The sequence below is a fragment of the Quercus suber genome, unplaced genomic scaffold, assembly GCF_002906115.3.
Source record: "Quercus suber isolate HL8 unplaced genomic scaffold, Cork oak 2.0 scaffold_447, whole genome shotgun sequence".
NCBI classification, from domain to species: domain Eukaryota; kingdom Viridiplantae; phylum Streptophyta; class Magnoliopsida; order Fagales; family Fagaceae; genus Quercus; species Quercus suber.
In genome coordinates this window covers 506,358-519,672 of record NW_027069898.1, presented here as the reverse complement: position 1 = coordinate 519,672, position 13,315 = coordinate 506,358, and the positions used below count along the sequence as shown (strand labels likewise).

The 13,315-nt window shown below is 35.5% G+C and overlaps 1 protein-coding gene across 1 annotated transcript; it reads left to right on the top strand.

Moving 5' to 3' along the window:
- Positions 1–4,823, top strand: LOC112000857 (probable ubiquitin-conjugating enzyme E2 16). Its single transcript, XM_024033025.2, has 6 exons — positions 1–144; positions 313–416; positions 1,098–1,200; positions 1,334–1,397; positions 4,143–4,231; positions 4,469–4,823. The coding sequence occupies exons 1-6, from the start codon at positions 115–117 to the stop codon at positions 4,562–4,564; spliced, it is 486 nt and encodes a 161-aa protein (XP_023888793.1). The 5' UTR covers positions 1–114; the 3' UTR covers positions 4,565–4,823.
- The last annotated feature ends 8,492 nt before the right edge of the window (positions 4,824–13,315 follow it).

Sequence of the window (13,315 nt, the reverse complement as noted above, 5' to 3'; positions counted from 1 at the left end):
TTACATTAACATTATAAACGGTCGCTGGTCCTCTTTGTCTATTTCGTCAAACACCACCACCATCACAATCTCTCTCTCTCTCTCTAACTCTCCGCCATTTTTAGAAACCTCGCCATGACCAGCTCCTCCGCCACCGCTCGCAAGGTTTTGCCCCAATTTCCTCGCTTTCACACATCGTACTCTTTTTCAATCAGCTGTTAATTTCGTACTATAGAAACTAATACTAATATATGTGTTTCATATATCTTATCAAAAACCTTAAATTTGTTCGATTTTGTTAATGATGCTTGTGAATTTTGGGTTTTTTGTTAGGCTCTGAGTAAGATTGCTTGCAATCGGCTCCAGAAGGAGCTTCTGGAGTGGCAGGTCAACCCTCCTGCTGGTTTCAAACACAAAGTCACCGATAACCTCCAAAGGTTTTGTTTTCTTCTCTTCCCTTCTTTAGGGTTTTTTGTGTTTTTGATTGATTCTTTGGGTTTTGATTGATTTCTTTTGCTCATAACTAAGCAAAATTTAGGAACATAGTGATATTAGGGTTGTTGAATTGAGTTATGTTTATGTATGTTTTGGTTCTTGATAATTCAAATTATTGGAATGTTCTGCAAAGTAGGGTAGGATTCAAAACCAATAATGGTAATAAAGACTAAATAAATTAACAAACACAGCAATTTAAGTGGTTTGGCAGTGATGTGCTTGCGTCCACGGGTGGTGATAGGGATAAAGTTTACAGCAGTGACACTATGATTCACTCAAGAAACCCAAACTCTGAATACACGCTAGACTCTCTTTCGAAAAAGAACAAGACTAGAAAACGATCTTTTCTTTTATGGGTCTGCTCTCTCTTTGTGAAAAACAATGAGTAGCTTAACATATATATGTATAGGTTGGCTTAGGGCTGAAGTGCTTGCCGCACACTAGGTCAGCCAGATGGGACTCCTTCTACAATTTGTATTCAGTCAGAACTATGACCAGACTTTTTGTGGCTGTGGAAATTTCAAGCTTCATGCATATTCCACTTTAAGTTTCTATGATGTCCTGCTTCTTCAGTTAGTTTATTGACTTTGATTTCTTATTTTGTGGGAATTTTGGATTCAAAGGTGGGTTATTGAAGTCAATGGAGCTCAGGGAACTCTTTATGCAAATGAAACTTATCAACTTCAGGTTGACTTTCCTGAGCATTACCCAATGGAAGCCCCACAGGTTTGCATAAAGCCGTTTTTTTTCGTAATATGTAATTAACCTTGGGTAGAGTTCAATTAGTGTATTTGTTTTTGGTGATGATATATATATATATATATATATTTTGTTTTGATTCTGTTGGTGGGTTTAACAGGTGATATTTCTGCATCCTGCTCCACTCCATCCTCATATTTACAGCAATGGCCATATTTGTTTAGGTAATTTTGTGGAAATCATATTACTAGCTTCTTTTTTCCCCCTTCTTAGCATACATACCATCTATTATGGCCTGCTCTTTCTTAGAGGTTTTTGGTATTTGATTTATGATTTGTTATAGTTACATCATGAGTTTTTTTGCGCCTTCTTGTGCATCAATTCATTTGTTGATTGGTATGGTTTTGTCGCCAATTCTTGCGTAATATTGATACCTCTTTTCTCTTAAGGTAGATTTTCATGTGTTTTTAGATACAAGGTCAATGTTATTGTCTGAAGGGATATGAATTTATATATGTTGCCTTAATGCTTATAAAAATATATATACATAGCTTTAAATCTCTCTGAGACATGAGATAAGAATAACCTCCTTTGAACTAAAGGTAGCACAAATGCATTGAATGCTTAGTTGGTTAAGTATTGGAATATACGTGCTATGAGACAAGGATTTACTTTGATCTTCCATCTTTTCCTATGTTTCTTAGAGGGAAGCAAAGGAAAAATTATTTTTTAGGGTGCTTAATTAATCAGAGTATCAGACCCTAAGTTCTAAAGACAAACTGTAAGCCAAAGACAAATTTTATTGATAATAAAAGTGAGGCTGCTAAGTGCTGCCAGCTGCATGAATGGTCCTCATGAGTAGTGTGCTGTATATACATGAACAATTATTTTCCCCACATAAACGTTAATTTACTACTTTTCCTTGTTTGATCTTGTAGTAATAAGTCTTCTACATTAAATGTAATTTCTCTTATTTAGCTATGTGGGCTATTTGTGTTGAAAGAAAATCAACATAACCATCATTAAATTCCTAATAGTACAAAGCTTAGACACTTAAAGAGTACAAAGTTTATCAAGCAAACAGCAAATTTACTAGAGCTTAATAAAATAGGCATCATGAAAGGAATTTCATTTCTCTAAATCATAATTTTTATCCGCAAAACCACCTTCTTTTATGTTTAAGGACTTGTCATCATTTTCTGTAATGTCCATACAATCTTCCATTTCATCAATCTACTTACAAGTCCACTCCAATGTCCATTCCATTTGGAGTTTAATCTCTTGCAGTCTACTTTGTTGCAAAGCAATAGATTGTTTTCAGCTTTGCTACCAACTGACTGAGTTGGGACTTGGGAGCGGGATGAGACTAGGGTTTACTTTGATATTGTCCATTGGAATCTTAGCTTCTTTGAGGGAAACAAGGGAAGATCTCTTATTTAGTGTTTAATCGAGCAAACATCATGTTCTTGAGAGGACTTTGTAAATAACAACTATTCTTTTATAAATAATAAAAAAATCTATCCATTTATTGATAATACAAGTCAAACTATGAATGGAACCTCAGAATCCTCTAATTAATTTCGACTAATCCTTGATGTACTATAAAAAATAAACCTAAAAGACCCAACATTTAAATAACCTGAAATAAACTAGTCTGCTATAGTGCTTTGTGAACAGTTCCCATGAACAGTGTCTCTACAATACACGTGAACATTTCTTTTCTTTAATTTGTTCAGAGTCACGAGGGTAATGAAATAACTTTTCAGATAATTGGCATCATTCTTTGAGCAGCTGAATTGCTTTCTTTCCTTGATAATTCAACACCCAAAAAGGAGATTTTGAAACAAGTGACAGGGACTATAAGAAATTCTACATTATTCATGACTGGCATCAAACAGGAAGGGTGAAGTTGAATTTCTGCTTTTTATTCAAAATCTTGGGGTCATGAATTTTGGCCCATAATTGCTTGTGTACTTTATACTCAACTGTTTCAAATCCCCATCTCCCCTGTTCCTGTCCCTCTGTCTTGTGCTCAGTTTAAACATGGGTGGATGATTGGAATTATATGGGACAGGCCTCTGATATGCAGCCAAAGGTTTGGGAATAAGAGGAAAGAATTCCAGAGTAAAGCTTAAAATTTTAGTTACAATTGCTTCACAGCTTATACTTATCTAAGAAGGTTATGATTAATTAGGGCAGTGCCAATTGGCTTTATATCTGTTATGGTATCTGCAGGTTAACTTAATCAGTTTTAGATGACATTATGGTTAACATCGAAGTAACAATAAGCAAGTATATTATATTATTATGTATGCTGTATTATTTATTTTTTTCTTCCTGGAGATAGTTTTAATTGTGCCTATTTCTTCCTGTTATTGACATTTAAATTATGAACGTATCAGTTTTCCAAAATCTTAGTACGAGTTCAGTTTTGAATTGCTAGGGTTTTACATTTGTGTTTATTTATTATTATCATTATTTTAAATTTATCCTACATTTTTAAGATTAACGTCACTTGCAGTTATGCATGGAACATCAAAATCATAATCTCTTCAGCCATTGAGAAAGTTGGAAGTGATATTTATTTATGATAGCTCATAATGAAGCATGGTATTTCAATTGGTCATTTTGCTACTCAAAAGTAATGACTATATAAGATGTCTGTTTGTGCATGAGCATATGGGCAGAGTAATCAAAACCTGCCTTTTCTTACTTTCTCATCCTGAATGAGTTTGAACTAGCAGGGAATTTTTAGTTAGTTTTTTTATTGTTTAGTTTAGTGTTTTATTTATTTATTTATTATTATTATTATTAAATGAAATCATGCTTAAAAAAAAAAAAAAAAAAAAAAAATCATGCTTAAAAAAAAAAAAAAACTTTTCTGACTTGAGGTATATGGATTATCTGCAGTTGATTACCTTGCAGCAAGACTGACGTTTAATTTACTACCTGAATGTGGCATTTTGTAGATATTTTGTATGACTCATGGTCCCCAGCCATGACTGTTAGTTCCATCTGTATCAGCATTCTCTCCATGCTCTCAAGTTCAACTGTGAAGGTTTGTACTTAATCATCTGCTTTTAACTTTTAGGAATTTTCAAGTTCCTTCCATTTCCAAATCATTAGGTCATATTTTTCGTGTCTTGCATTTTACTACTGATCAATGAGAGTATAAATATGATTGTACTAAATTGTTATAACCAGAGAATGAGCGCACAATGTTTTGGTAAAATGATGGGCGCACACTTAATTCCTGTTGTATCTAAATCATTAATTTTCTTGACCTTGCTTACAGCAACGCCCTGAAGATAATGATCGCTATGTAAAGAACTGTAAGAATGGCAGATCTCCCAAGGAGACCAGGTGGTGGTTCCATGATGATAAAGTGTAATAATTAAAGCATCTTCTTCCTTAATCGGTTGCTCAAGAAACAATGGGTGGCTAGCCTTCTTAAAGGAAGATGAAGGCAAAGAAAGAAAGTATTCTGGACCAGGATTTTGTCCAAATGCGTAATAACTCGTGTATATTGGCAATGCCTGGTATTTGTAAAGGAAGATTGACAATTTGTGTTTCAAAGCAAGGGGACAAACAAACCCGTGTCTTTGTGGTTAACAGTGAGAGTACTAAGTATGGGATCTAAATTTAGATGATTTAGCCCTTCCGATCTTTACTAATGATATTTGGGCTCTTTCTGAACTAAAAACGTAAAAATTTGTGAAGTTTTACTATTTTATGCTTACTATTTTAAAACGTGCCTCATAAAATAAGCCTTGAGAATACAACTTTTCAAACATTTTTAACAATTGTTTATGTGGGGCCTGTTGGGAATTTTGTGATTAGCGTGCATAATAAGTGTTAACTTTAACTATGGGTTCATGTGAAAATAACGATACTCTAATTGTAATTTATTACCTAAGCCGTAAAAAAATGATATAAAAAGGTTGTGTTGCTAGCATTTTTAATCTTGTGCTAGTATTTACCTTAAAATGATATTGTATTTAAATGTGAAAATCAATAATTATGAGCCACTCTCAATTGGAAAGGATTACTTAAAAATTAAAACTTTGCTTTCATAAGTTGATGGGTAAAAGCAATGGATACAAATACTCTGTACTATTTTTTGTATTTCACTTTATGTTTTACTAATCACAATTTGCCAAGTATATGTATAAGTTTCCTTATAAAATAGCCAAAGTTTATAATGAAAAAAATAAACACGTGACAAGTTGTGATTGATGGAATATAAAATAGAACACAAAATGAGATTTAAATCCTCTAGATTGCCTAAGGTACTCTACCAAATAGATTTCCTTAAATGTTAACCATTCTTTAATGATTTAATAGTCTAAATTTTGTCATGTCAGCATTCCACTAACAATAATCTTAATTATTTTGTTTGCAACATTATTTTATTATTTTAAGAATATTGTTAGTGAAATGCTAATATGACAGAATCTAGATCTTTAAATCATAAAAGAGTGGTTAGGATTTAAGGAAATTTATTGGTAGAGTACCTTAAGAAATCTAAAAGATCTAAATCTCACAAAATGTGGTACAAAAGATTTGTATTCAAAAGGAATATTTTATTTTCCATAACTTTTTCTTTATGTGTATATTTTGAAGGGGAAAGTTAACGGATGCTCTAAAGGTATTGGTTTAGAAAATATTTTTAGAAACTTGTTATGGAAAAAGAAAAAAGTAATTAACTTTTTGACAATTTTTTATATTTTACATGAAAGTGGTATTATAACTTTCTTAAAATGGTTCATTGAAAAATTAACATAAGAACACCCGTTAACAGGTCTCAAATTTGAATTACAATAACTATTGGATAAAAAATGAGAATATAAGATACAAGACAAAACAATTGATCAAATTTTTAAAAGTTGTAGGTTTGTCGTAAAAAATTTAAAGAAAGTATTGATCTATAAAATGGAGTCCTAACATGGTAATTTAAAAAGAAGGGGGTGATTTGGACTAAATTTAATAGTTTGAATTACCTTTTTAGAGATGAAATTACATTGGGTTTTAAATTTTATTTTATTTTATTTTTTTTTTTGTGGAGATAACTGTATTTTATCTTTGTAGGGTTAGGATTTGTATTTTGTTTGCAACATTATTTTATTATTTTAAGAATATTGTTAGTGAAATGCTAATATGACAGAATCTAGATCTTTAAATCATAAAAGAGTGGTTAGGATTTAAGGAAATTTATTGGTAGAGTACCTTAAGAAATCTAAAAGATCTAAATCTCACAAAATGTGGTACAAAAGATTTGTATTCAAAAGGAATATTTTATTTTCCATAACTTTTTCTTTATGTGTATATTTTGAAGGGGAAAGTTAACGGATGCTCTAAAGGTATTGGTTTAGAAAATATTTTTAGAAACTTGTTATGGAAAAAGAAAAAAGTAATTAACTTTTTGACAATTTTTTATATTTTACATGAAAGTGGTATTATAACTTTCTTAAAATGGTTCATTGAAAAATTAACATAAGAACACCCGTTAACAGGTCTCAAATTTGAATTACAATAACTATTGGATAAAAAATGAGAATATAAGATACAAGACAAAACAATTGATCAAATTTTTAAAAGTTGTAGGTTTGTCGTAAAAAATTTAAAGAAAGTATTGATCTATAAAATGGAGTCCTAACATGGTAATTTAAAAAGAAGGGGGTGATTTGGACTAAATTTAATAGTTTGAATTACCTTTTTAGAGATGAAATTACATTGGGTTTTAAATTTTATTTTATTTTATTTTTTTTTTTGTGGAGATAACTGTATTTTATCTTTGTAGGGTTAGGATTTGTGGCCCAAGCCCAAAACAATGAATTTGTAGAGTATGGGTGAAAGAGCTAGGTTGAGTATGAGATCAACGACAATGAATCACAAACCTATAATTGGCGCCGTCTGTAGGAAGAGCTTGAGTGTAAGGGGAAGCAGTAGCAGTTGGTCATGGCTGAACCAGGGCAACAACTGGCAGAATCTGGGGCGTCCCAACATATAGACCCTTTTCTCAATTTGGAGCGGAGACAAGACCGTGAAGGTAGTGTGCATACTACACACACTGAACGAACTCAACCTCGTGGTGGAAGTCATGTTTCTCATGCAAAGAAGAACAACATGCAAATAGAGATTGAAAGGTTAAGAAGGGAGTTGCGCCATGCGAAAAGAAAACTTATTGCCTCGCATTCTGATGATGACTTGGGTGACGAACAAGACATCACTTATGAACAAAGGTCTCAAACTCCAATCAGTGAATCTTTTTCATATGAGGATGACCACCCTCGCAAGAAGCAACCTCAAAGGTCATCACATGGAGGGGTGGGAAATGATGCCATGAGCAAGGCTTTGAATCAAATCTCCAGGTCACCTTTCACGCGCAGGATTGAAGGAGCGAAACTTCCTCAGCGTTTTAACCAGCCAACCTTTACTATTTATAACGGTAAAACTGACCCTGTAGAACATGTGAGCCATTTTAACCAAAGGATGGCTGTCTACTCCAGAGATGAAACTCTGATGTGCAAGGTATTCCCTTCTAGTCTTGGACCCGTGGCAATGAGGTGGTTTGACAACCTGAAAGCCGACTCCATCAATTCCTACCAAGAGCTCACTCAAGCTTTTGGTTCACGTTTCGTCACATGCCGAAGGGTGGCCAGGCCTTTGTCCTCTTTGCTATCCTTGAGCATGCGTGAAGGTGAGTCCCTTAAGGCGTATTCGGATAGATATTGGGAGATGTTTAACGATATGGAGGGCAACTTTGATGCAATGGCCCTAGACACGTTTAAGTTGGGTCTCCCCACTGATCATGGTTTAAGGACATCCTTGTCCGGCAAACCTGACACTAACATGCGTCAACTTATGGACCGTATTGAAAAATATAGAAGGGTTGAAGAAGATCAGCAGCAAGGGAAGGGTAAGGATAAGGTTATCTCCCAAGACAGGAAGGACTTTAGGCTGGATCGAGACCTGAGGTGGGGGTGGGGGTGGAGGTAAGTTCACCACTGGCCGAGAAGTCCCTGTCCCTTTGGACTCAGCCTTATTACCCCTTTTCTTCAGTAGAAGCTTTAAATCAGACATCTCTTCTTCCTCCGAAGAGTCCTCAGGGACTGTAGTTAGCAGAAGTGGTTGGCAGACGCTGGATTGCCTGTCGGCCTCCTTCTCGAAATCTGTAGAGGGTATTACCTATACCTCCCTGAAACTTCCCCTTCAAATCTAAATTTGTCTATCTGTTCCTCTAGCGAAGTGGATGAAGAATCGACTCTTTCTCCTGTGACCACCGGCTTGAGGGGAACTTGTTGAACTGGTCGGATTAGCAATGAAATACCCTGTGGGTTAGGGTGTGGAACGGGCTCAAGGTCGTAGGGCGCTAAAAAGTGTCGCCGAGCGACGTCTATTCGCCGAAGCCGGTGATCACCTTGTGTAATGGCGTTGCCAGTCGGCTGGATGTCTGCTTTCTTAGGTGTATAGCCGAGTATAAGTGGGATGGACTGGAGCTGGCTGTCCTCACTCACGAATATCTCCGAGCGTAGTACATAATTAAGGGCGGGGGCGTTGATAAGGCTAAGCCGAGGAGCAATATGTGCCTTATTTGTAAACAAACAAACAAACAGATCCGGTCAGGAGATTGAAATATGATGGCATAAAAAACAGGTTATGAAGAATGAAGATCCTAAGACTATTGTTAGAGATCCTAAGTCTAGGAAGTCACACCTGGCTCTCCTAGCTCGGTCGGACAGTGTAGACCGTCGTGCCATGCGTCCAAGACGATTAAATAGTCGTCTTTCATCCCTTTATTTGATTTGGGAAGGCAGGAGAATAATCTAACGATATCGGATCAGGATTTAAGGTAGTATCCCGCCCCTTTTTGGCTATGACGTTCATACATATATGCCAGGTCATACCAGGTTAGCCCTAATCCTAACTGTTGGTTCAAGGCATCGATAGCTCCTAGTATCCTAAAGGTGTTGGGCGCGCACTGCTCAGGAGAGAGCCTGTGGTTGCAAAGGTAGTTCAAGGAGATGGAACCCATTGGGAGGGTCATTGCCCCTTCAATGAAGGCTATCATTGGGATTACGACCTCTCCATCTCTTCGGGCCGTTAGTATCCGCTTCGGAGGGCAATATCTCAGATTCACCCCTCGCGGTATACCATAATTTTGCTTAAATTCCTATATCAACGTCGGACTATCGACGAGATGTTGGAATTTGCCCATTCTTAGAGAACGATTGAAGCAGTGAACAGGAAATGGGTTTTGAATGTAGAAAATACTAGCCGAGAAGAAAATAAAGGACCAAGAGGTGTCGAAACTTACACAGACAAGAGTGGAGGGTAATCCCTGGACTCGAAATGGACTCTTGGTGGATCCTGGAAGAAAATAACATAGAAATCCGAAGAAGCTTGAAGGGTTTTGAATGAAAGAGCTCTTTGGGTATTCTGAGGATGCGTAAAGTAAAGAAAAATAACCTCCTTTGAGGGTTTATATATGGGGACAGGTGAAAGGGTGTAATTCATCCCATCCAAGTCCTGAAGAAGAACCTTGTCCGTTGGATCAACAACCCACCGTTGGATGCAAAAGACAAAACACCGCCTGGAGTAATTAATACAACGCTTTGGGAATACGGAACTGACAGCGGCAATAATGAAGCGCTTGTCTCTATGCTCGCACGCGTGTAAACGGGGGTATTTACGATTTCCCTCTTTTAAATTTCTTTATTTTTATTTCTTTTTCCTTACGTGGTAGGTCAAAATCTTATTCTTTCTCCTCGGATACGAGGGAAAAATTAAAATTTTGAGAGGCTATTGTGGGGGAAAAAGGGCCCAGTCTAACATGGTAGGCCAAGAGCCTATATGAGGATTACTGTGCGTCCGAGAAGAGGAAGATGGTAAGGGCAAGGCCTATCTGGAAGAGGGACCTCCAGAGAGAAAAGTGATTACAATCCGAAGAGGTCGCTTTCTGTCCGAAGAGGTTATATTCCTCTGATGCGAATAGTATGGATCAATTGAACGTATAAAAGGTCAAGATGATCTTCCGAGGACACCTCCTGATCAAGATAAGCTCTGAGTACACTTGGAGACGATAAAGATGAAGAAATATCTAAAAGGAAAGCTGCTACCACTGTATTTAATGCTCTGCAGCAACTTTTCTGACCGCATTTATGTGGAGAAGACCCTTAAACAGTGTATCCTCACCTACCGTCACTCACACAGAGCTAAAGGAGGTGCTTGACATGACATATACTCATGTAGACTCACGGATGAGATACAAGTGGACGATGGAGATGAGGAGAAGGGAGGTTATATAAAGGAAAGAAGCTCCTAACGAAAAAAGGAGGAGAAAAAAAAGAAGAACTTGACTGTAACCCTAAGATCTGTATTCACCAGATAATCAATAATATAGCTCTTTGGATATCCATTCTTTACGTGTAAATTCATGTTGGTTTGTGCTTGAGGGTTGTGATTTATTGTCGTTGATCCCATATTCAACCTAGCTCTTTCACCCATACTCTACAAATTCATTGTTTTGGGCTTGGGCCACAAATCCTAACCCTACAATCCTAATTTCTAATCTTCCTTAAATAAATTTGGTTGAAATATTGTTTTTGTCCTTCTGGAATATTAAAAAGCACAAACATTAAAAATTTTAGAGATGAAATAACATTGTATTTAAAAAAAAAAAATTGAAGTTAATTGGATTTCATTCTAATTTCTAATCTTACTTGTATAAATTTGGTTGAAATATTATATTTTAAGGACAAAATTTGACAACGAATTTGATTATAGACAATGAATGATACAATTTTTATTAAAAAAAATTAACATAACTTACATATTTTGAAAATCTAACATTTGAATTACATATTTTTTATATTCTTAACAAATATGTCAAATTTTGTATAACTAAGTCAGTCAAAATTTGTGTTAACTAAGTCATAGTGGGAAATGAAACCATGAGAGTCTAGCCGTCGCCCAAGTCTCGTGGTCCAAACCAATTTGCTACAGGCGAGCCAACATAGAGCCCACTAGCCCACAGATCGAGTGACCGACTGAGCTCGGCGATTTTTTTAGTTGCACCCTTTGACATTATAATTTTTCTTGTTTGTGAGCGGTGCGGGACAAACAAACTCATGTCTTTGTTGTTAACTGTTAAAGTAGTTTGTAATTTTATATGGGATCTATTATCTATATTAGATGATTTAATCCTTCCCATCATTTATAATGTTACTTGGGCTCTTTCTGAACTTAAAACGTGAGAATTTCTGAAGTGCTGCTAATTAAAAAGTGAACTCATAAAACAAGTCTTAGGAGTTAGGATACAACTTTTAATACATTTTTGACGATTTGCTTATGTGGCCTGTTTCAATTAATGTGCACAATAAATTTGGTGTCAATGGGAGGTGTGACAATGATGATATGAAAAATGATTTTTTTTTTGGTTGAAATGGATTACATTACATTGCATTAATCTTTTTTTTTTTTTGAGAAACAGCAAACCAATACACACACACGGGGGTAAGGGGAATGAACCTTTAATATCACATTGCATTAATCTAACATAAAAGAGTTAAGGAATAATCTCTCATAATACAGTCCACTGAATCATAATACATCAATAAAATGATATCTGTAGGTGGATTAGTAAAAACTTTAATTTGTTCCATTTTTTGCTAGTCTGTCTGCACATTGATTTACTTTTCGAAAGTTGTGCTTATTCTTCATTCTTGGGGCATGTCTCATAAGTTGCCTGCAATTCGAAATGAGAGTATAGTGGGCAGAGTTACTATAAGAACAAACTGACACCCACTCCATCACTACTTTAGCATCGAGATCAATTTCAACTGCTTGAAAAAGAACAACGGATTTTTAAACCATCGCGCAAGGCCTAGAGTTCCACTTCAACACTTGTAGATGTACCAATTGCCTCAACAAGTACTGAAGCCAGAATCTCTCATAATACAGTCCACTGAATCATAATACATCAATAAAATGATATCTGTAGGTGGATTAGTAAAAACTTTAATTTGTTCCATTTTTTGCTAGTCTGTCTGCACATTGATTTACTTTTCGAAAGTTGTGCTTATTCTTCATTCTTGGGGCATGTCTCATAAGTTGCCTGCAATTCGAAATGAGAGTATAGTGGGCAGAGTTACTATAAGAACAAACTGACACCCACTCCATCACTACTTTAGCATCGAGATCAATTTCAACTGCTTGAAAAAGAACAACGGATTTTTAAACCATCGCGCAAGGCCTAGAGTTCCACTTCAACACTTGTAGATGTACCAATTGCCTCAACAAGTACTGAAGCCAGACACCCATACTCCATTAGATCTCGAATGATGTCTCCATTAGGTTTCCCAATGCTGATATATTCATATTTAACTTATATTAATCATCTCCAGTTTGTTCCATCTAACATTCATCCGGTGATATGAAAAAAGTTGCATTCCAAGTATTTGGGATCTCATACTTGTATTTACCTTAAAATGGTGTTTGTATTTAAACATGAAAATCAATAATTATAATACTCTATTAATTTAAAATATACAAATTGCAAAGGATTGCTTAAGAATTAAAAATTTACTTTCATAAGATAATAAGGTAAAAGTGATATTTGATTTTCCATAACTTTTTCTTAAGGCATATAGTTTGAATTACATTTGTTGATGCCCACTTTGACAAAAGGGCCCAATAATAAGAAGAAGTCCAACAATATAAAAAGGAGTGAAGAAAGAAGAATTAGTAAAATAAGAAAAAAACCATTAAGCCCAAACAGTAGGAATAATAATTCACAGGTCTATAAAGTAGTAAAAAATGCCTCAAAGAAAGCAAACGGGTCCAAGAGAGCCTAAAGAAGGAAGTAGTAAGCCCATAAGAATCATAAGAAGTAAAAAGTGAGCAAAGATGGGCCGAAGGAGCCCAAAGAAAGAAATTAGTAAGGGAGTTGGTGCAAAGGCCAACAAACCCCAAAAGCAAATGATATAGTAATTGGGCTGGGAAAGCCCGAAAGATTTAGCAAAAACCTATGAGAATGAAAGAATGGAATGGGTTAAGGATGTCCAAATGAAGAAGCAGGCTAAGGATACCTAAAGAAATAAATTGGGCCAAGGAAGCTCAAGATAATATGAAAACTGACCCA

What these genes read in the sequence shown, in the direction of transcription:
- LOC112000857 (XM_024033025.2), top strand. Translation starts at nt 115, where the DNA reads ATGACCAGCTCCTCCGCCACCGCTCGCAAG. An exon ending in GTCACCGATAACCTCCAAAG is followed by an intron (nt 417 to 1,097) that starts GTTTTGTTTTCT and finishes TTGGATTCAAAG; the next exon opens with GTGGGTTATTGAAGTCAATG. An exon ending in TCTCAAGTTCAACTGTGAAG is followed by an intron (nt 4,232 to 4,468) that starts GTTTGTACTTAA and finishes CCTTGCTTACAG; the next exon opens with CAACGCCCTGAAGATAATGA.